We start from the raw sequence: 24,187 nt of genomic DNA, 5'->3' as shown, positions 1-24,187 counted from the left end.
GAATAGGGATTTCTAGGAGGTTCTAGCACTTGTCCTTTTAGATACTAACTGATGAAGTTTTTTCTGGGTCATACAGAACCAAAACTAGTTATGGATTTATAAATCAAAACTACTTCCTTTCAGTGTATGTGGGAAGGTTAGCTGACAGACTCTGTATAATGTGTTTGAGTTTCCTCATGAGAATGTAAACCATTTTTTTCTGTAGCAGCTAGAGCTCATGGAGAATATTTAAGACCAGTTCTATGTAGGTCATGTGCTAGTTTCTGTTTTATTGTTTAGAAGACTAGTAAGAGTTCACTCCTATACAAGTTTAGACAGAAAAAAGTCCTACTACCCCCAGCATTCCCCAGCCAGCCATGGATATCTAAACATGCATAGGATTATGACCTAAGTGTATGAAGGTGTTTCCAAGGCCCTTTAAACATCACCCCAGCTATGTTGTGCCATTTTCCTGTAAGTTTTGATAGTTCCATGTGAAAGTTCCATGCTGCCTACATGTTATTTCAGTGTTTTTCCATTGCATGGGAACTATGGTAACTTTTAAGTCCTCCACCCCAATTTCTGACTTTTGATATATTATTGTATTCTGTGTTATCCTTTCTTTGTAATATTTTTGACTGAAGGGAGCAGGAAATAACAGCTATATCACTTACCAGCTTAAACTGAAAACTAAGCTCAGGGAGCACAACACTGAGAGATGACAATCACCATTATTAATTTTGGATTTATTCGTGGAGTTGTTCAAGTGTGCAGCATATGGTTTCATTTCCTTTGTTGCACAATTTATTTATTTTAATTTTCTCAGGCAGTTGCCATTGTGCGAGACAGAACGTATTCTTTACCATGTGGCTGTCATTCCATCTTGTTCTTCTGTTGTTTTGAGATCTCCTTAATTTAAAAGAAAAGGCATTCTGGTTGAAAGTGGATGTTGATTGTTGGTGTAAACAAATATAGCACTGAAAAACTGTTATGTAAATCACACTTCTCGGATTGGCTGGCAGCTGAAGTGCAGGGATTTCAGCACGGTATGCTTACTGACAAACAACCATATTGTCATTATGTTACACAGTCACATGCAAGCAAACTAAAGAGGACGCCAAAACTGACAATAAAAGGTATGATTATGCATCAGTTACTGTACAGTCTCCCTATATTCTGCTTTGCTGAAAATTCCTCTATTCAGCATCCACAAAGAGCTAAACAAAAGCTCTCTTAAACAACATGCATTTCTTGGCCAACGATATATCCAAATAATATGAGCTGTGCTTCAATTTTAAAGAAATAACAGTACTTGAGCATGTTTTTTTTGCCCGCTGAGAACAGAAAAAAGTAGACTAAGGTCCAGGTATTTCCCACCCAGCCTGTGATGCTCTGTGTTTCCCCATGTGGAAACCCCCATGGGGTTGGGTTGCAAAGTGGAAAAGTTACGCGATTCTCTTTGCCTAGATAGGACAAAATGGCACATAGGCCTTACACAGCCTATTCTTATTATGAAGTCTTGGATGACGATGAAAATAGTATATGCTGCCCAGCCATTTCCAGAGTAGAAATAATGGACAATTAACCCTGGTCTCTGCACTTTTCATTTTTGAATTATGCATAGTATGGGATCCAAACAACCTTTTGAAACACATATTCAGAAAATTCTACAAAACCAAATAGTCTCTTTTGCAAATAAGTGTCCTGAATATGTGATGCCAGTGAATGTCACTGGTATTTATACTGACCAGGGACGTTAGAAGAAACTGAGTTGTTTGGTGTTCTGGGGTGGGGTCTCACTCCTGAAAAAAAACTTTGATTGGTTCTTCTGTAAAGACCAAATGAATGTGTCCTGGGACATGGCCATATGTTATTGGCCAAAGGTTATGGCCCGCAGAAAATAAATAAGTCAGACACAGCACTTGGAGAATTGGTCAGTCAGTTGGAGCTGCAGTCAGGTGGGCAAGAGCCTGAGAGAGGAAGACAGAAGGATGAAGGATGAAATAACAGGCAAAAGAAGAGGAAAGCTGAAAAGAATACAGCTGGCTTGAGAGGAAAACAGCCTGGAAGGAGAAGGACCCAAAAAACAATAGTTGTGACAGAGAGTTCTAGAAGAGTTGAGCTTAAGGAAGCAGAGAGGCTTCAGCAAGAGGCAGCTGAGAAATTAGAGCCAGAGTCTTCAGTATGGTGGTTTATGCTTGAGGATTTGTTAGTTTACATTTCAAAGTGAACTGACCTGATCTACACCTCCCTAACTACTGTGTAGATCACAAGGCTGTTATCCTTCAGATTTTGCACATCGCACAGAGCCTTTCAGCGAGGCACCTGAGGCTGTTGGGAGCCTCAGAATTCCTAACCATCTTTCATTATACCATGAACCTCATTCACCTTCACACTACCTGTTCTGACAAATGATATCACAGAATGGTATATTATTTTCGTCAGCCATGGTTCTGGGCTGACCATATTTAATATCAATTACATAAGGTTGTGCACATTTTTTTAAATGTACCTTAGCTATGAATTCCTATGTTCATGATATATTTCTCATATTATTCTTTTGCTGAACTAATTTGGCCATTTCTGTTGATAGCCCTTCCCCTTGGAAATGAATCAAGAATATATGCTGTGCTGTCCCATTACTCAATCATTTATCATTTTTTCTCATTACCACCCAGGAGCTGCATCTGATACATTTAATTGTTTGGCTAGTTCAGAATATATTGCTTGAAGGATACTCTCTTGCCTTTCATTGAGGTGGGATAGATTACTGAGGTCAATTTACCAGCCTCTCGGGGGCAAAGAAATCCAATGTTTCAAAAACCATATCTTCCTACTCAGCACTGCAGCACAATCCTGGTCTTCCCTTATCTCTAGTATTGCTCAGACTATGTGATGACAGGTAATTATTGTACTAGGGCTAAACAGAATCTAAATTATAGTTTCAGGAAAGGTTAGTTAGGTACACGGACCTTCAGTTCTCCTGGAAGGGCCCAGATAAAAGAAAAGGGCTTGTAATTGACATCAGGAGACTGATTTAATATTCTTCCTTCAGGATTCTTCACTTTGTCTCTTATAGGTAAAATCAGAGAGGTATTAAAGTGAATGCCCAGGCCCTTTGTGCTAGATTATGGTCTAACAGAAAGGGTAATCTTATTAAAAAGATGCAGGGTGTTAAAGGATGGAAGGGGAATGAAGCAGGAAATTTTCAGCATACTGTGTAAATCTCAATTCAGTTCTCTGTCTTATAACCGAAGCTGGTTAGATACTGAACATAGTGAACCTGGAATTGCTATTGCTGACTTAAATGCTATTAATTGTACAATGATCCAACTCATATGGGCTGGGCAAATTTGATGCATCGCGTCGACATCAGTTATGTATAAATAGATTGGTACATCACCTTCGTACATAGTCAGCTTTCAAAATAACCAAAAATTCTAAAGTAGTCCTGCAAAAAATATTTACAGTTTATATAAGGCATCCCATTAGGATAGCCTATCTGCTTTCAGTGAATTGTGCACTTAGTGTCAGCCTTTCTCCCCCAGCCCTTCCCCAAACTGTCATACCTGTGCGAGGGTTGGCTTGCCTGGTGGGAAGAGGGGAACCAGATCACAACTGCTCCTGGGGCAGTCCCTGCTGTAGGCAGCCCAATGCAGTGTTGTGGTACTAGGCAAATCTTGCTCTGGCCAGGTGTTCCTGTCCATTGCAAGATGAGGGCAATGAAATCTTGTGATACTTGCAATGTCCTAGGTCTCATAAGGTCTGGCAAGGCCTAATCTGCCGGCATGAGTGGGTCTTATTGTCAGAGGTGTGACCGACTGAGGCTTGCATGTGGATTGCTCCCCTGAGGTTGCAGCCTGCTTGGGCTCATGCTGGTAACAAGTACTGTGGGGTTGAAGACTGTGGGGAGATGGCATCCTTGGTGCAAGTAAGTCCCACTCTTGGCAAACCAGGCAGGGCCCCATCATTCCCACCTGTTGCAGGCCTGTGCATCCCGCTCCTTGTCAGCTGCAGCCTAGTCTGCAACCCACCCCTTTCCATTTTTATTAGGCTCAGTGGTCTGGGTCTTGTCAATTCCATGCAGTCTTGCCCTGGGAAGCACTGGCTTAATCAGCCCCACCCCACTAGGCTGCAGCTGCGCATTTCCATGCACATTTTCATTTTTGACCCAGTGCCTGAATGTTTCAGCCTAGTAAAGGACTGAAAGTGATTGCACATTAAAACCCTATTGAGGCATTAGATAAAGCATGCTTAAATACATGTTCACTCTGTCCCCCTCCATCATCGCTGCCATTGCCCTGTCCATGTGGAGGGTGACTGTCTGAAGTAGAGAGCCTCCTCTGTCCATGGGAGGACTCTGTGTAATCTGGAACACTGTTTCTGTAGCATTCTGGATCACATGGTGAGCAGACAGAGGAGGCACTCCACTTCAGACAGTTGGCTCCCACATGGACAGGGCTGGGCAATAAGAGTGATGGAGAGGGGTGGGGCTGCAGCACTCCCCCCTTCTCGCATGTTTAAACAACACACTTTATCAAATGGCTGAATAGGGCTTAAGAGTATGGTCAATTGGCTTTGCTTGCCACGTAAACAAGTCCGATTGGCTATGTAGCGTTGTGGTGTCATTGACTATGTAGCACTGTTTCCAGGAATAGAAAGACCCAACCAAGCAATAGAAAAGGGGAAACAATAGCAGGCACAAATAAACATGACAAAAGATAGGGGAGCACTTAAGATGGCTGAGGAAATATTTCACTGAAAGTACTAGTTCAACCTGGACAGTGAAACTGATTACCATTTGTTGCACCCCTAACAGCAATTTAACAAGGAACACTGATATATTTTTTTTTTCCTTTTTGCTCTTAAGTAAAAGTACATGGAGTAAAATGTTTTATTGGGAACATTGTCTCCACCACCCATTCTGCTTAATAAACACTGCTTTTCTTGTTAACCATTTTTTTAAAAAATGGTTAAGGTTATTTTTTCTTAACAGATTATTATTTTTCTAACAAAAGAATGAGAACATTGAAGGCTCTGTTTCCTATGGCAATTACACAATGGATTGGGTTTTTGTAAGATTTTTCTCTCGGTAGGTAGGGAAAAAAACTATGAATTTGCATGATCTGTGGGTCAGTATATGATGCATTTCTGCAGGAATAAAACCCTGAATCTTTCCAAAGTCATGCTTGCTCTAGGAGGGTTAGGATAAATCAGTATGTCTTCAATGTCTGATCATTTATTTAGTTTCCCAATGAGAGGCTGTAACATTTTGTTTGCCATTTTGAAACTGGAGTTTTTCCACAGAGTCCTACAAGTGCGATCTAGAAAGATTGGAGCTTGTTACCATCAACAAATGTTGAAGACTGCCTTATGGGTATTGAAAATGGAATTGTATTTAAAGACATTAAGGAATAAGAGAATGAGGCAATGAAGTGAGGAAAAGAAAGCAAGGGAGAAAATGCTACATCCATTTTGCACTGATAGTTGATTGTAAGCTGGCTCTATGTAACAATAGTCTTCCAGTGCATATATTTGAACAGGAATTCAATAAATCTGATGCTATTTAGCTGGCAAAGTGAGTTTGGATAAGTGTTAACTCTAGTAACAACTCCATTGTGTATATTTGTATTCACAGATTTGTACTGATATTCTAATGATGAGTCACACTGAGAGTACAATCCTATGCACAGTTTCAGCGCAGTCCTATACATGTTGACTCAGAAGTAAGCCCACTCTTTCTTGGGGATGAACAATTAAGGTGCTATGTCTGGTTCAGTGCTCTTGTCACATGAGTCTAAGCTAAACAGTCCCAGATGTTGTAAACCTTCCTTATAGGAGAGTTGCTCCAGCCCCCTGATCCAACATAGCTCTTCTTATATTTTTACCTGCAATTTAATCCAATGTACACTTACTCAGAAGTAGGCCCCACTGAGTTCAATAGAGCTTATATCCAGGAAAGTAAGAACAGGATTGCAGCCTTTATTTTATTTCTTTTACTGTTCTAGTATTAATCTTTATGCATTTTCCATTTATGTGAGCTCTTTCCCTTAGAATTCCCAGACTTGGGGTTTCTCCCTATCAAAGCAAACACTCTGCATTTGAACTGTTCCATTATTGGATCGAATTGAACAATGTGTGGAAAAGCTACAGTGTTAGACATCCATCTGGATCAATTGCAGGAAGGTTTGCAACTCTTTAAAACATTAATAATAGAGACTGGAGAAAGACCTTAAACTCTGTGACATGAGGTGACTCCTTAAAGCAACCTCCTCCCCCAAACTGGTGCCACATAGGCTTGAAAAAGATTTTGTTTGGTAGAAACAGACATAATTCTACCGGTATCCCATAGTATGTTGAGACAGATATAGATATAGATATAGATATAGATATAATGTCTGTCTGTCTGTTTGTCTGCAACTGTATACTGTTACTGCATGGATGGAGATCGGAGGGGGAGAGAGAGAGAGAGAGAGATGTGTATTTTAAAACACTCAGAGTAAATTCTATTGTGTATGTATTTTGGCTGTGGCAGTAGTGTACCTGAGAAATCCCTTATTATGGTTTAGATTTGTATGCCATTTCATTAAAAATTGCCCACAAAATATGTGTCTCCCTTTTTGGAACCCTCAGACTGTAAAGGCTGCTCTTGTACCTATTCTTCTGAGAAGTGGGAGGCTTGATTCCCTCAGACAGGCAACTAACTGCCCCTACAAATTCTGCCAAGAAATTTTTTTTAAAAGGTTATTAGTAGTTCCTTTCTCTAAAAAATAAATAAATCAGACTTTAAAGGCACATGCCACAACATCCTGTGCACCTATTTGTGTATGACTTAGCAGGTGTGATCCCCTCATACAGAACTACTAATTTCATCCAGTGCTGACAAAAATGGGTGTGTGTGTGGGGGAGTTATCCAAATCTGTGGAGTTCAAGATTTGGACTTGGACCCGAGTCAAAATCGGTTGAGCCAAATTGGGCTGTTCTCCAAATTGCCAAATCAAGGTCTGTATCAAATCTTGTGGTCAGTGTGCACCCCTAATCATATCCAAAGACAAGGTAAAAGTGATAGCAATGGGGAAAGAATAGCAATTGTAGTGAAAGACATGAGCTCTAAAATATTTTAAGCAAAATGTCAGCAAGAAACTACTAAAGCACCAAGTAAAGATTTACAATTACAGCCGTGGCTAATACAGGAGATGTATGTCTGTCATAGTAAGGCCAAGGAAAATTACAGGGTGGATATGGGTATTACTGAGAAACCATCATCTTATTCCTCCAAGAAGATGAATAGTGTTGTACACACTTTCTATAGGCAAATAGAAATGGTCTTGACTTTTGAGATATTTGCATAATTACATTCCCTCTTGGCCCTAGCAGATATTCCTGTTATTTTTGGTTGCTTATGAATGTGATTTAGAGTTTTTATACCCTGATCGAGGTAGAGGCCTGTGCGTAACAATTGCAAAAAATTACTTTCATTAAAGCTAATGGCATGGTAGTCATTAATAATGAGGCTGTAGTGCCATAGCTCACGATCTAGATAGCACCATCTGCATTGAAAAAACAAAAAGTAATCGGCCCTTCAGTACAAAAGCCAATGCTATTTTAGTCTGATATTTAGTTATATTACTTGGCCAGTGTTTGGAGAACTGAAGTAAAAAACACAGGCATACAAAGAATATGGAAAGGCTATGCACTGGGGAAAGGATCTTGGGGGTCTTTCATAGGTGTGGGCAAACATGCCATGTTTGAGCTTGTTAAAGTTCTCCAAATTCACCTTCTTTGCATTCCCAAATATGAAACTTTTTTCCCAATGGGGAAAAATGCACATTTTTGAGTGGGAGAAATGTGCATTTTTAAAAGCGTACATTTTCCCCAATTGAATATGTACATTTTAAAAAATATATATTATCTTAACACGGTGTTTTTATTCTTTTACCCTTGTTCACCATTCTGAAATCTGTTTGGATGTGGAGTGGTATAGAAATGTTCTAAGTAAATAAATGACTGAATTTTACCCATTAGGCTAAAGTGTGAAACTGCAGATTGGGGGGGGGGGATTTGCACTTGCACAAGTGCATGGATTCAGAAGTGCACACTTACACAAATGTGCACTTTTGAACAAGGGTGCAAATTTGGGAAATTGCAAAATTTCCCAAGAACTGCATTCCTGCTCATGTTTACATTCGAGGTTGTGAACAGGACATGTTTGCATGATTTCTGAATGGGAACAAAATTCTCATACATCCCTAGTGTTTATATTAGTGAAGGACAAATAACTTGTCCCAGATGAAGATATTTTGTAATTGAAACACGTTGGGCAATTCCAGGCTGAAGCTTGCCTCTATCAACCTTTCACCTTCCCCTTCTCTTTTCATGGAAAAACTGAAATCAATAGAGTTGTTATTTTTCCATTTCAAAGGTACTGGTATGGTGGTACTCCAGGGTAGAGCATCTAGTGCTCTTAGGGCTTGTAAAACCATAGAGGATCATGGGTTGTGGTCAATAGTAAGCAAAGCTTTTTAAAAAATTAAAAAACAAATGTGATGCCAGAATTGATGTTTATGGTCTGATATGGTCAGTGACAATATTAATCCATTTGTTTTAAACATTTGTATTTGAGAAACTTCTGTCTACTGAACCGGACTATTAGTCCATTTAGCCCAGTACTCTCTACTCGGATTGGCATGTACATTCCAGGGTCTCAGACAGGGGCCTGCTAGATGAGGCAAATTATGCTAGCCTATGCACACTTATTTGGGAGCAAGTCTCATGCAAGGCAGTGGGGCCTTCTTCTAAGTAAACATGGATAGGATTAAGTGGTTTGTCTATCATTAGCTGACTGTCTCCAATTTACTCATTTTCTAAGTTAGTTCCTGGTACATTAGGCTGGAGAAATCAGAAATAGCTGAATGTGACCATGTTATTAACTCCCCAGGCAATAGAAATTGGCTTCAGGCCACTGGCCAAAAAGACTTTGAAATAAATGTTAGAAACCGTGTTTGTTTAGCCATGTTTCTGTCTTTTTTAAAACTATAGGCAATTCCAGCCTTATCTTGTCTTATCCTTGATGGATAAAATGCAAAAGCTTTCCTGAAATTGTGTGAAACTAATCAATTCTCCACCAGCTCTTGCTGATCCAGATGAATGCCTGAGAATATGTTTTCCAATCAGGAGGGGAATGGCTTTAACAAGAATTTGGCAATCAGCAGTAATAAGTGGTATTGGTCTGTCTACAGCTGCCACCGAAGATTTCTTGTTTACTTTTTCAAGAATCATTGTAATTAATGTCTCTCTCATTTCTCCAGTGAGGCAGCTCTTATTGAAGGCTCCTTGAAATGTCTCTTGCACGCAATGGACCTCAGCAGATTTTAGAAGGATTTACTAAAGCTTGCAAATCCCAAAGTTTAAGGCTTCTTCACTTCCAAATTACTTTTTGTCTTTAATTATGCTAAACTTCACTATCATGAAACTGCAAAAAAAAAAAAAAACCTTTTCCCAAAGTTTTGAGTATTCCTCAGTTGCTACCTTGTCTAACTATGTCACACTGCAGGTGTGTGTGATCCAATGTGCATGAATGGAGGGAGATGCATCAGCCCTGACGTTTGCGATTGCCCATCTGGCTGGAAAGGAAAGTGTTGCAGTAAATGTGAGTTTGAGCTGTTTCCCATACAGAAACACTATTTGTTTATCACTCCGTCTTGCAAGCATGAATCGTAATCTTTTTTAATGCTAGCAAACCACATAGCAAATGATCTAGTTCCTCTGCTTCAGGACTTCAAGGAGAACAGAATTTTATATAATGGTAATACAAAATGATATAAACACCTTATGCTTCCAAATATAAAGATTTTATTTTAAAAACCTTCTTTTTCTGTCTCATGTAGCTGTCTGTCTGTTGTGCAAGGGTTTTTTCCTTCACGGATATTCATTTTTTCGTAGCGTTAACTGTGAAGTATCAATTTTCAGTTTTAGCAGCTACACATATTTCGTTATATTTTCAGAGAAAATGACATATTTTGAATACAAAACTACTTAAAGCCTGTAGTAAAAGCCTTTCCATGCTGATATATTGTCAAGGTCATTACAGGCACATTCATCAGTGCATAATTTCTGAGGCTGATTTGTGTTTGTGTGTGTGTTTACATGGTTATGTCTAACCACATTTGACTGTGGTTTACATTAAGAGTATAATTCAGGTAAGTCATCTGATTTGAAAATGTGTGGGAAAACACGTCTCTTTTTCCTTGCATGGTTGGTTATTCATTATTAAGATGGTGACAGATCAATGGAATAAATTTGAAATCAAAATAACACACTGTACCCAAGATTTATTAATATATTGGCTTGATGACCTAGCTGTCTTACTGATCATATGACTCAAGATGCAACATGGGTTTAATTCTAGCCTGATTGCTAAGGTACAATGTTGGTGCCACTTCTAAGGTTCTCAAGTCTGAAGTGTGCCCAGACTAGGGCTGTACTGAATTGACAAGGACCATTGCTCAACCATTTCACACCCACTTCAAAATTGGCTGGTTGTGCCAGCTATTTTTCAGGGTTGAGGTGAAATTCTTTGGTGGGGAGGAAAGAGAAATGGAGCAGCCGCCATTTTATTTTCCCTGTTCTGATATGCTTTTTGAATTTGGTAAATTAAAAATAGCTGATACCATAAAAATGGCAACCTCTTTCATCACTCACTGAGGGCCACCATTACAGTGAACAGCAGTTGAATATATACAGAAATACGCCAATTTTTACTGAATGAGCAGATCATTTCTCTAGCTAAGTGCCTCCAAAGAAATGGCAGTGATTTTAGCAGGCTTACAAAAAATTTAAAGTCACAGTATGGCATTCCACACAACTGTAAATTTAAAGCTGAAATACAAGGAAAAACTTTTTTAATGTTGGATTTCTTAACCCCCCCCCTTTTTATATAAGAATGTCTTGCTTTTTATTTGAAAGCAAACTCAAAGGTTTAAAAGGTGTCCCATGCTGTTTTTTAGGGGGAGAGGAGAATCTGACCTTAGTATTAGTTCAATCATATGTGTTTCTAGTCACAGGTAATCCCCACTAGGTTCAGTGGGACTTACTCCCAAGTAAAAGTGCTGAAGAATCAGTGAAATTATTTGGAAAACAAAGTTGGGAGAAGGGCCATTTCATAAAACCATTTCTCCTGAAATTACTGGATCAATTTTATGAATATTTGGCCAAATCGCTGTTTCTCCTTAGCCTGATCAGGCAATTGGTGACCTCATAGTTGAAAATATAGCCTAGGGCCAAAGCATCATCTCAGGAGGCAATCCTGTCTGGGAGGGAGATCTTAATATTGGGGCCTTCACTTGTCCAGTGTGGATGGAGTGGGGCTCCGAAGTCCTATAGAACCTAGCCTTCCACGCAACTGGGGAAGACACCCACCTGGGAAGTTGGCAGACTGTGGCTCTGCAAACGTCTTCCCAAACTGAGCTACCACTGAAGAAAATGTATCTTCCTTGGCAGACCCAGTCAGTCATTAGCCAGCTGCAATTTTCTCTGCTTCCCTCTGGCAGCATAATATCCCTATTCAGGCATAATGCCCGAACAGGGCAAACCAGGGGCAGGCAACCTTTTTGGACATGGCATGGGCACATTTGGGAATTTGAGAAACTGTCCTGGACACCACCACAAAATTGCTACTATGGGAGGCATGGCAAAGGACAAGTTATCTGCCCAAAAGACTGAATACAAGGAAGAAGTGGGGTCTCAGTCTCAACACTCTAAACTAAACTCTTCCTTTTAACCTCCCATTTTCAGCACCAACAGAAACTTATTTCACAGCAATCCCAGCTGCTGGTAAGAAAACGTGTTAATTTTAAAAAGTAGAAGGCATCGAACACTTTGGTGGGCATCAGGAAAGGTGTCCAGGGGTGTGCTGGTTTCTGCAGGCATCATGTTGCCTACCCCTGGGGTAGACTAAACCCAGGGAAAGGGTCCTCTTCCTCCAATATCACTAAGCATTTAATTCATCTGTCTCTGATAAGCAACTGCTTACATGCAAAAGGATTACGGTAAGACTGGGTATGCTACACAGCAAGAAAAAGGAGCACTCAGTAGCTAAAACATGAAAAATCCCATGATGACTAGTGATGCCATCACATTTCATAATTAGCTGGCACATTAGTCAAAATTCATCCATCCATAATGCTCATGTTTGTAGCGAGCCTAGATCAATGTATGACAAATTCACTATTGAGTTCAGAACTGCTTGCAAGCTTTGGAACACGTGCAGTCTGCATCTAAATAACACTGTTTCTGACTGTCCATGCACTGAGTTGGTTGGTTTAACCCTTGAATGATCCAGTGCACCACCAGTACAAGCAGCTCAGCAACATCTACTGTGACTGCCCTCTCCATTGGCGTGCTGTTCATACCATTAACTCTCTCCCTCTCAAACCACAGGCCCTGGGGAGAGCAATCCTCTCTCTAGGCCATAGGATTTTTTGGTTCCAAGAAACCGAGCTCCCCTCTCCCACCACCTTGTAGGCACGGTTCTTCCCCATTTCTACCCTTGTAAACGCAGTGCGGAGTGGGCAAAAAGGGGGTGTTCCCAGGGGTGGGGAGGGGAAGAGACTGTGGAAGCATCATTACAATGCTTCCTATGCACCATGTGGCTTCCCCCCCTCCCACTCCGAAATCCCCAGCTAGACAGCCAAAATCAGTTGTCTAGCCAAAAATGCAGGTCAGCTGGAATGCGGAGGAGAGGATGCCCTCCATGCTCTGCCCACCCTGCATTGGGTAGTCGGCTGCCTCTGTGTTCGGAGGTGGTCGACTATCCCGATAGGATTGCACCCTTAATTATTCAAGCTCATTCACAAAGCTGAATCTTCTGTGTGCTCTTCACCCTTCAGTACTTGTCTGACCTTCACCGCATCCCCTTAAGCAGCTCACTGATAGAACTATATGCACTAGTTTCCACTCTAGCTTGATAGTGAATCTTTGGTGATCCCTGAGCCCAGGAAAGGGGTAAATCCATTGCTGAATGGAGGCCGTTTCTGTTTGCATATTAACACCACATATGCGAATATAGATTTGAAAATTTTAAGCAACTGGCTTGGCCTGAATGGTGCATCCAGATTGTTTACAATGATGCTATTGCCACTCGGTACCCTTTAAAGGGCACTGACCCAATTAAAATATCATTGAATATCCACGTGTTTAGTCTGAAAGTAATGGGTTACTTAGTTAATCACACCAATCCATCCATTAAGGCCTTCAGTCCTAATAGAAAATGAAATTTTAATGGCTGGGGAATCTGTCTTCAGAGCAAATCTGTGATGAAACTAGAAGTCAGACTAACCGAGATTAAGGGGAACTTTCTAATCACAAAAATTTTAGAATGCTAATTGCCTCATGAAGAATGCTCATTAAGCTCCTTTGAGACTCAACCATTCTGAAAATAATTGTGGGAAGCAAACACATGACATGTCAGCTTACTAAAAGGGCATACAAACTCATGGGGGCAACATGCTGATCTCCTCATTTGTCTCTTTTCACCTTCTTTTCAGCTGTTTGTCTGCCCAGCTGCTTGAATGGTGGTGAATGTATTGGACCTAATGTCTGCCAGTGCTCAGGAGGATGGGGGGGACTCCTATGCCAGATTCGTAAGTATTCTTTCATTTCGGACAAAGTTGTATTTTCCGTTTGCCCTTCCCTGCATAAATAGTACAATGTACTTCTAGTGACAAAAATAAGGGCACTATGCTCAAGGATTTCATTCAGTCTACATTTTAATGTGAACCGGCCTGGGTCTTGCTTCCCTGACTAATATGTGGGTCAGAATGCAGATAGCCATTGGTTTTCACACTTCTTTGAATTTTGTGATACCATTCTTGGCTCAATGGGACATATCAAAATGTGTGCAAAAATGTGCATTTTAGAATAAAATGTGTATAAAAATTCATGTTTTAGAGTAAAATAAGCACAATATGCATATTTTGTGAAAGAATATGTTCAAAAATAATGCAGAAATAGGACAGAATGGATTTGCGAATGAACACATACAAAATTGACACAGATCCATTCCTACTATTAATTATTAATTAAATAAACTGAAAATATGGTAAATAGCAGGGACTCTGAGAGGCTAATGAAGGAGTGAGGGTTTATTTGACAATGATGGACATATGGAAAATATGTTACCTTAGCCCAGGTTCTTAGAAATCCTAAGCATCTCCAACAGAAACCATGGTCTTCCCAGCTGGACATGAGGAACCCTCTTTGGTGGTTTAGTCTAACACTTCATTTCTAGGTACGGGATAGGCAACATGATGCCTGTGTGCCCAAATGCACCCTCAGACACCTTTCTTCATGTTCACCAAGGTGCTCCACCCCTCCCACTTAAAAAAAATAATTAACACATTTTCTTACTGTGGCAGCAGAGATTGCTGTGAAAAAGGTTTCTGTTGGTGCTGAAAACTGTGGGTTCAAAGGAATTGTTTAGTGTGTTCAGGCTCAGACCCCACCTATACCTTGTACTCAGTCTTTGGGGCAGATTACTTGTCCTTTGTGACTAGCCATGCCTCCCATGGCAGCCATTTTGTGATGGTGCCTCAACAGTTTCTCAAATTGCTGGAGGTGCCCACAGCCCAAAAAAGTTGCCTATGCATTTTCCAGGTGATTCTGGGCTGTTTGGTTTTTACACTCAAGGTTTACTTCAGAACTACCATAGATTTGTTTTCAGTGTGTCTGAAATGAAAGCTTATTACAAATCTGCACAATTTCAGGAGCCTTAAAGTAAAGTGTCCCCTTTACTTTAATGTATTTCTGCATTAACCCTGTTCACATGACCACCAGTGCACAGTGAATGCACACGGGGAGGAAAGAAGCAAGACTGGGGAAGCAGGCCCTGCTCTTGACCGATGCACTTTTGGTTGGTCACTTGAACATACCATACAGGCGCACAAACTGTACATGCATAGAGATGCCCCTGCTTTTTGCAGGGTGCCTGACTGTGTGTACAGGATTCCTGGCTGCAAGTACAGAGCCTGCACACACACTGTTTGTATGGCCATAGGATCGATTCATGCAACCAACTGAATGTGTGCATGCGTTTGGAGACAGGACCTGATGCCATGTTCCTGCTCCTCCCCTCGTCATACATTTGTATTCCCAATATCAACAGAGCCTGAGACTCTTATAAAAATAAGCAAGGAAAATAAACAAGACCGTTTGTCTGGAAGGAGTTGTAGCACTACTTGTCAAACATGACCTTGTGAGAAAAATCTGTTCAATTTAGACAGGCAAACATGATCAAACATTAGAAATCTGGAAGTAAGAGGAATATCCCTTTGCTCAGTAATGCCATTCCATTTACTCTGCTTCAGTTCTGCATGGGTGTTTTCAGAAGCTCCTTCTGTCTTCCAGTTTGAGATTGCAGAGCAAATATGCCAACAGAGAAATAATTTCATTCATATTCTGTTCCCAACCAGACTCAGCGTACGGCTACCCATAAAAGAACCACAGAAGGTCCTTTTTCAGCTTGGACATTCGACTTGGGACTAGGCCACCTGAAACACTGCATTCTCCCCCCTGAGCCTGCCCAGGTTTTAAGACCTTCAGAGGAGGCCCTTTGTTTGGTCCCTCTGCCATCAGAGGCCCATTTGGCATGGACACGAGACAGTGTCTTCTCTGAGGCTGCTCCCAGGCTCTGGAACTCCCTACAAGGAAGGCTACTTTGTTACCCTCTTTGGTGCCCTTCTGTCAGCAGGCAAACATGTTTCTATTCAGCCAGGCCTTTGGCATATAAACCTTTGCTGAATTGGTTGGTTCATTTATAATTTGTATTCTATTGTTAGCCACCATGAGCACCATTTTGGGGCAGAAAGGCAGGATATTAAACAGAGTTTTTCTGCTCTACTTGTGCCAAAAATATTTTTTTAGAAACAATTTGCTAAAATTGGTAAGTCTCGTGCAGCTCAGATACAAAGTAATCAGAGTTCTTTGCTGTGAACAGACAAAGGTCTAATTCAGATGTTATTGCAGAATCGGGGAAATTGCTTCCTTTTGCATTCTTCCCATACTTAATTATTAATTAACAAATGAGTCAAGGAATTGTGTGAGTAAGACCATGTACAGAAACATCAGAGGGGGAAAACCCTGTGGAAGTGACTTATTCACCTTTGCTTTATAAATTGGTCCAAACACAACATATTTTAGCAGTGTCTGCTGTTCCAATGATGTAAATTTTATTTAAGTTAACATGCTCTTTGAAATTTGTACCAAGTATCACTAATCTTTCCTTTAAAAAAATGCTTCACTGATTTCAATATACTTACTTACTCCAAATGTTGTACCCTTACCCTTAAATTATCCCCAAAAGGATCTGACTAAAACTTCTAGTCCAGGTTTTGTCTTTCAGCTTCCCTACTAAAAGTACATGGTTCTTATTTTATTTTGTTCTTCAAACACACACTTCAAAAACAAAAACAAAAATAAAACCTGTTTATTCTGTTTTAGACTTGCAGAGCAAAAAGTAAGAACCCTACTCTCTTGCTCTATGGTATGTAGGTTTACCCAGAAATAAGGCCTTCTAAATTGAATGAGCTTCCTCCCAAGTAACTGTGCCTGCTCTTGCAGCTATGCCAGGAATCTTCTCCATGGGCACTACTTATAAAGGGAAAACACTTTTTTTCTTTCTTCCCCAAACACTCTCTTTCCTCACAGAAGTCAAATCAAGTAAAACAAGCCTGACATTTTTCATACTGTACAGAAAAAAATTCCACCACCCTGTAATCCCATTACCATTTCATGCAGGAAGTACTTACATGGAGAAATGATGAGCATCTATAGAGAGTTGACCACCACCATAATGCTTCTGTTGGAAACAAATGACAGATTGCTAATAGCAACATCAACACTTATGACCACCTGCTGGCTCCCTGGGTTGGCACTGATTTTGCCTTAATGTTTTCTCCTGTTGTCTGACACTATGCATCTCTCTCTCTCTCTCTCTCTCTCTCTCATATGCATACACACTGAACCAAATATTATATTAGACTCTCTAAAGATTCCACAAGAGGTCCAACTGAAACCAAGTTGGCTTACTATATTTTTGTTCTTCTGGAAACTGCGTTTGTCCAATATCAGATCACTCAAAGGCTTGAGAGAAGTAGCTGTGGATAAACCAAGGTCAGCAAAAGAGCAAATCATTCCTACCAGCTTTCTCATTTACATTTGCTCTGTAGCTGAACAAAAATTACACTTTCAACATTGTGAATTGTTTTAGGTTGGCATCATCAGTACAGATCTTCATTCTGTATGTATAATTTTGCTTACTTATTAGGTTTATATCCTTCCCAACTGACAAATGCACTCAAGGTATTAACAAATTAAACCATCAGAATAAACTAAAGAAAACTTAAATATTATAGAGAAAAGAAGAATATATGTTGCTCAAAATGTTCACCAAATTGGTACATGCTGTACAGAACTAAAAAATTTAAATTATGCATTTGTATTCTTTATTTAAGACATGGTTAGACAACATTAAGTGTTTAGAAGAATATCTGTTTTAAAATTTTATTTTAATAATTTACATTCTACTTTTCTTAATTGTAAGACAAACCCAAAGTGGTTCACAAGTTAAAATTTACAATGTTCACTTTGGAAAATACAAAAACGGCAACGATAAAAGTAACTGTAGGCATAACCATTAAACCATTCAGGTATGACCTAAATCATATCCCTTATGAATATACAGTGGAGGTGACACATAGATTTAAGGGATTAGACCTGATAGACAGAGTGCCTGAGGAACTATGGACGGAGGTCCGTCACATTGTTCGGGAGGCAGCAACTCAATCCATTCCAAAGAAAAAGAAATGCAAGAAAGCAAAGTGGCTGTCTGATGAGGCTTTACAAGTAGCTGAGGAAAGAAGGGAAGCAAAAAGCAAGGGAGAAAGTGGAAGATATATCCAACTGAATGCAGAGTTCCAGAGAATAGCAAGAAGACACAAGAAGGCCTTCTTAAATGAACAATGCAAAGAAATAGAGGAAAACAATAGAATGGGAAAGACTAGAGATCTTTTCAAGAAAATCGGAGATCTCAAGGGAACGTTTTGTGCAAAGAGGGGCATGATAAAGGACAAAGAAGGCAGGAACCTAACAGAAGCAGATGAGATTAAGAAGAGGTGGAAAGAATACACAGAAGAACTATACAGGAAAGATCTGAATGTCCCAGATAGCCATTATAGTGTGCTCACTGAACTTGAGCTGGACATCCTAGTAGGGATGGCGGAGAATTTCTCCCCGAAACTTCGGGGGGCCAAGGACCAACGTGTTCGGCCCCCCGAACAAGTTTCGGGGAGAAATTCTCTGCACCCCCTCGCCCCCCGCACCCCCCCCCCGGGACGGGACTTACCTTTGCCGAATGACCCTCCCGGCGGCGGGTCCGGCCGGCGGTTTGGCGGGTGTTCGTCCGGGGCGGGAGTGGCAGCCGGTCTTTCGACCGGCTGCCGCCACCGCCATTCCAATCAAAGAAAAAAAAACAAAAACGCCCCCGTGATAGGCTACGTGACGATTAACATAGCCTATCACGGCTAGATTTGCAAAGTCAGCCGTGATAGGCTACGTAAATCGTCGCGTAGCCTATCACGGGTGACTTTAAAAAAAAAAAAAAGCGCGTACGGATAATGGCGGCCCCCATAGGGAGCCGCCATTCCCGTTCCTTATTTGGTTGCGACCATTTGCGTACGCGCTTTTTTTTTTTTAAGTCACCCGTGATAGGCTACGTGACGATTAACGTAGCCTATCACGGCTGACTTTGCAGATCTAGCTGTGATAGGCTATGTTAATCGTCACGTAGCCTATCATGGGGGTGTTTTTTTTTTAAAAAAAAAAAACTTTTGAGTTCGCGGCCGGGCGAGGCGAGGCGCCTCCTCCCCGGCCTGAATTTCGGCCAGGCGAGGCGGGAAGCTTCCCTCCCGGCCTGAATTTCAGCCGGGTGAGGCGGGAAGCCTCCCCCACCCGGCCTGAACTTCGTGGGGGGAGCAGCGAAGTGCCTCCCCCCCATCGCGAACAAGCTTCGAGGACAGGTAAGTGACTTTCGTCCACCCCTACATCCTAGCGAATGAAGTCAAGTGGGCCTTAGAAAGCATTAAAAACAACAAAGCTAGCGGAGATGACAGTATTCCAGCTGAGCTATTTAAGATCCTAAAAGATGATGCTGTAAAAGTGCTGCACACAATATGCCAACAAATTTGGAACACTCAGCAGTGGCCACAAGACTGGAAAAGGTCAGTTTACATTCCAATTCCAAAGAAGGGCAATGCCAAAGAGTGTTCAAGCTACCCTACAATTGCGCTGGGGATGTACGAAAGTGACTTACCTTTCGCGGATTATGTTGATGGGGGGGGGAGGTGCTCCGTCCCTCCCTCTGGAATCCTCGCCGGGGGGGAGGCGCGGAGCGCCTCCCCCACAGAAACCTGGCCGGCTGGCTGTGCTCTGCAGGGATTCTGCAGAGCCGCTGGCCGGCTCCGCCAGCAGCCGGACATCCGGCCACTGGCTAGCAGGGACGCAAATGGCAGCAGCCGTAGCCACCGCTGTTTGCATCTCTGTAGTCAGCTGTGATAGGCTATGTAAAGATTTACGTAGCCTATCAAGGTGTTTTTTTTTTTAACCTAGCCGTGATAGGCTACATAAATCTTTACGTAGCCTTTCACGTCTTTTTCTTTTCTTTTTTTTTTCCACGGGAAATGGCGGTGGCGGCAGCCAGTCGGAAGACCGGCTGCTGCCGCCGCTGCCGCCAAACTGCGGCCAGAGCTACCACCAGAGCCACCGCCACCCGGAAGATCCACCCCAGGTAAGTCTCGTCCCGGGGGGATCCGCAGGGGGGAAGGCCATTCCACCACAGATTTCGGGGGGCCGAATGCGCTGGCATTCAGCCTCCCCGAGATCCATGGCGGAATTCTCTGACATCCCTACAATTGCGCTCATTTCACATGCCAGCAAGGTTATGCTCAAAATCCTACAAGCTAGGCTTCAGCAGTATGTGAACCAAGAACTACCGGAAGTACAAGCTGGGTTTCGAAGAGGCAGAGGAGCTAGAGATCAAATCGCCAACATTCGCTGGATCATGGAGAAAGCAAGAGAATTCCAGAAAAACGTCTATTTCTGCTTCATTGACTATGCTAAAGCCTTTGATTGTGTGGATCACAACAAACTGTGGAAAATTCTTGAAGACGTGAGAGTACCAGACCACCTTACCTGTCTCCTGAGAAACTGTACAAGGATCAAGAAGCAACAGTAAGAACCGGACATGGAACAACCGATTGGTTCAAAATTGGGAAAAGAGTATGACAAGGCTGTATATTGTCTCCCTGCTTATTTAATTTATATGCAGAGTACATCATGAGAAACGCTGGCTTGGATGAATCACAGGTAGGGTTGGAAGAGAATTTCTCCACGAATCTCTGGGAGGCCGAGTGCCGACGCATTCGGCCCCCCGAAAGTGTTGGGGAAATTCTCCGCCGGCCCCCCACCCCCCCCGGGATGGGACTTTCCTTTGGCGAATGTCCCTCTTGGCGGTGGGTCCCGGCGGCGGTTCGGCGGCGGTTCGGCAGGGGCAGCGGCCGGTCTCTCGACCGGCTGCTGCTGCCACCATTACAAAAAAAAAAGTAAAGTAGTAAAGTAAAAAAAAACCCACACACACCCGTGATAGGCTACGTAACGATTTACGTAGCCTATCATAGCTAGTTTTCCAAAGTCAGCCATGATAGGCTATGTAAATCGTCACGTAGCCTATCACGGGTGACTTTGGAAAAAAAAAAGCGTGGACGCAAATGGCGGCGCCCATGGGGCGCCGCCATTTGCGTTCCTTATTTTGGCACGTCTAGTCTATGTAAAGATTTACGTAGACAACGGCGAAAATAAGGGAATGCTATGACTTTGGAAATCTAGCCGAGACTTTGGAAATCTAGCCGTGATAGGCTACGTAAATCGTTTCGTAGCCTATCACGGGTGTGTGTGTGTGTTTTACTTTTTTTTTCGCGGCTGGGTAGACGGGGCGCTCCTACCTGGCCTGAATTTCGCTGGCGAGGGATGGGGCGCCTCCCCCCCTTCGCCTGAACTTCGGGGGGAGAAGCGAAGCGCCTCCCCCCCACCATGAAGCAAGCTGCGGGATGAGGTAAGTCGCTTTCGTCCATCCCTAATCACAGGTCGGAATTAAGATTGCCAGGAGAATTATCAACAAGCTCAGATACGCAGACGATACCACCCTAATGGCAGAAACGAAGAGGATCTAAACAGCCTCTTGTTGAGGGTGAAAGTGGAGAGTGCAAAAGCTGGTTTGAAACTTAACATTAAAAAAACTAAGATCATGGGATCTGGCCCCATCACTTCCTGGCATATGGAAGGGGAAGAAATGGAAGTAGTGACAGATTTTATTTTCTTGGGCTCCAAGATCACCACAGACGGTGACTGTAGCCATGAAATTAAAAGTCGCTTGGTCCTTGGGGGAAAGCTATGGCAACCTAGACAGTATAGTAAGAAGCAGAGACATCACCTTGCTGACGAAGGTCCATATAATCAAAGCTATGGTTTTCCCAGTAGGAGCAATGTATGGCTGTGAGAGCTGGACTATAAGGAAGGCTGAGCGCAGAAGAATTGATGCTTTCAAACTGTGGTGCTGGAGAAGACTCTTACGAGTCTCCTGGACTGCAAGGAGGTCAAATCAGTCCATCCTAAAGGAAATCAACCCTGACTGCTCATTGGAAGGACAGATACTGAAGCTGAAGCTCAAATATTTTGGCCACCTAATGCGAAGAGAAAACTCCCTGGAAAAGACCCTGATTGTGGGAAAAATTGAAGGCAAAAGGAGAAGGGGGTGGCAGAGGATGAGATGGCTAGATAGCATCACTGATGCAATGAATATGAACCTGAGCACACTCTGGGAGAGAGCAGAGGACAGGAAGTCCTGGCGTGCTATGGTCCGTGGGGTCACGAAGAGTCGGACACGACTGAACGACTGAACAACAACAAGGCATTTTAAAAATCTATGGTAGCAAAAAAAAAAAAAAAATCACAGCAGGTGACCATAACCAACAGCACTACAAAGTACCAGGTTAAAATTTAAATGCAAAGATGGAACAACCAATGGTTTACTGAAAGAGCTACATTTTGGTGAAGCACTTAAAAGAATAGAGTGACAAGCCTTGAGAGGGAAGACATTCCTTAAAGTTGGCACCACAGTCCATGACTGAAAAAGGTGCTATTCCTAAGGGATTCTTACCAAGCTTCATTTGACAATCGTACCTGGAATAAGGCTTCAGAGGTTGAGCAGAATGGAAGAAAGTGGTTCTTTATCTAGTTGCTAATGTATTTCACTTATACTCCACACCACTGTTACACTTATGAAGTAATCATTTACAAAAACATTGCATCACTTGTGGCTGATCAGGTCATGTACTGTGGCCTGCCTGCCAGAAATGCGTTATTCCAGAGCTTGAACCAGAAACTTCACAGCCTGAGCATGGGACCCAGCCTAGAGAACTAGAGTGGGCTGTGTGTGAAACCAGAAACCTCAGAGTCTTCTTCTGGCATAGAAGCAAATAGGGTACAACATCAGCCTCTGTAACTAGCAAGCAGCCTGAAGAATCTAGATTGATCAGGCTGGTGTAAATTCTGGAAGCCTGACCTTTTGCACTTGCCTGACCTAGGGAGGTAGTGGGCTCTCCCACACTGGACTGGAGGCATTCAAGTTGAAGCTGGACAGCCATCTGTCAGGGATGCTTTGACTTGGATTCCTGCATTGCACAGGGGGTTGGACTTGATGGACTTATAGGCCCCTTCCAACCCTACTATTCTATGATTTTATGACCCAGTGCTCAAATTATGGTGGGAAAGGTAGGGGGCCATTCATGAAATCCCATGTGACCTACCCTCTGACTTCCTTCAATTTCAGACTAAAATTGCTCCCTGTATTATTGTAAAAACAGAATCTAAGGGGAGGTTGTCATGAAAGTTAGTGTGTCACGTCCCCCCCTGCCCCGCTGTCATATGAATAGTATCATAGTCATCAGATCAGCACCTTTTACTTGCTTCACTTCATTCTCTAATTTCCAAAGGGTATGTTGTAATGAAAGGGGCCCCAGCAATGACTGGCAAGGCACTATCATTGTGATGTTACTGGTACTGAACCCTGTCCCTCTGAATCAGTACATGATGATCATCAGTACTGGGTGGGATCTTCATATGGTATGCAGCTGTTGAGAACACTAATTCACTGTGTCCGATACTGCAAAGTGTTCTGCTTGGAAATATTCTGTGAATTAATTAGAAAAGGCTGTAATAATAGAGAATCCTCTTAATTGACCTTGCTGACATTTATACTGGTTATTATCTGTTCTAAAGCAATATTATTGAACACATACTAACTTTCTCATCTGCCCTTCAGGAATATCTTCTTTTTATTCACATGTCAAACCAGTAGCCTCAGAATTTCCTGAATCCCTTGCTCCCTCTTCCTCTCTCTTCTCTGTGCTTGCTTCCAGATTTTCTATTTGATACATACAAGGAAGGTAAAGTTCTCAACAAAGATGGTTATTTGCATGAAAAGTAATGCTCTGATATTTTTAGCACGCAGGGATAAACACTTTTTTTGTATGGAGTATTTATTGATTATAATTTCAATACAAGTTTGGCTTATTAAAGAGCATTCCTTGCCAAGACTTTACAGGATAATGCCTGTGTCATTGTTAGTGTTTAGCAGATTAGTGTTTTGTAAATATATTTATGAAATATTCATTTAGACTTCAGCTATGTTATTATCTTCTGATTTCCATTCCACTTTTCTTTGGAAATTTTGTAATTCTTCCAACAATATAATGGGGTAGAATCGGAGTGCTGGGGGGTGGGGGTGGTTATTTTTCCTTTTAACGTGGTGTGGCCCATTATATTAGATCATCTAATCTCCTCACCTTGGTATGCATTTCATGATGCATTTTCTTTAGTCTTACTTGCATATCCTAAGCAATGGGGTTTCCCCTGATCCACTTTTCTGCAGCTACCACCTTCCATCTCAAAATTATTTTCTTTTACTTCAGTAAAGCTGTCAATAACTCCACCCCCTGTAAATGCATATTCCTATATAACCAGGTTGCCATATTCCATCTTGAGTAGAGCTTCTATGTCTTTTAGCATATAACTAGCAATTTTCAATTTTCCCCGTCTTTGC

At 41.9% G+C, this 24,187-nt stretch overlaps 1 protein-coding gene across 1 annotated transcript in view; it reads left to right on the top strand.

Annotated features, from left to right (window-relative positions):
• The window catches only part of LOC146358384 (von Willebrand factor D and EGF domain-containing protein-like), a 431,792-nt gene that overhangs the window by 323,524 nt on the left and 84,081 nt on the right, over positions 1-24,187 (top strand). Inside the window, 2 exon segments of the mRNA XM_084809588.1 lie at positions 9,533-9,628; positions 13,524-13,619. Coding sequence (XP_084665714.1) covers positions 9,533-9,628; positions 13,524-13,619 — 192 coding nt within the window.

Source organism: Heloderma suspectum, chromosome 1 (genome assembly GCF_057233095.1).
Source record: "Heloderma suspectum isolate Gila_16-S chromosome 1, 16-S_ref, whole genome shotgun sequence".
Taxonomy (NCBI): domain Eukaryota; kingdom Metazoa; phylum Chordata; class Lepidosauria; order Squamata; family Helodermatidae; genus Heloderma; species Heloderma suspectum.
Note: the sequence above shows the minus strand (reverse complement) of the source record. Positions and strands in the feature narration are given on the sequence as shown.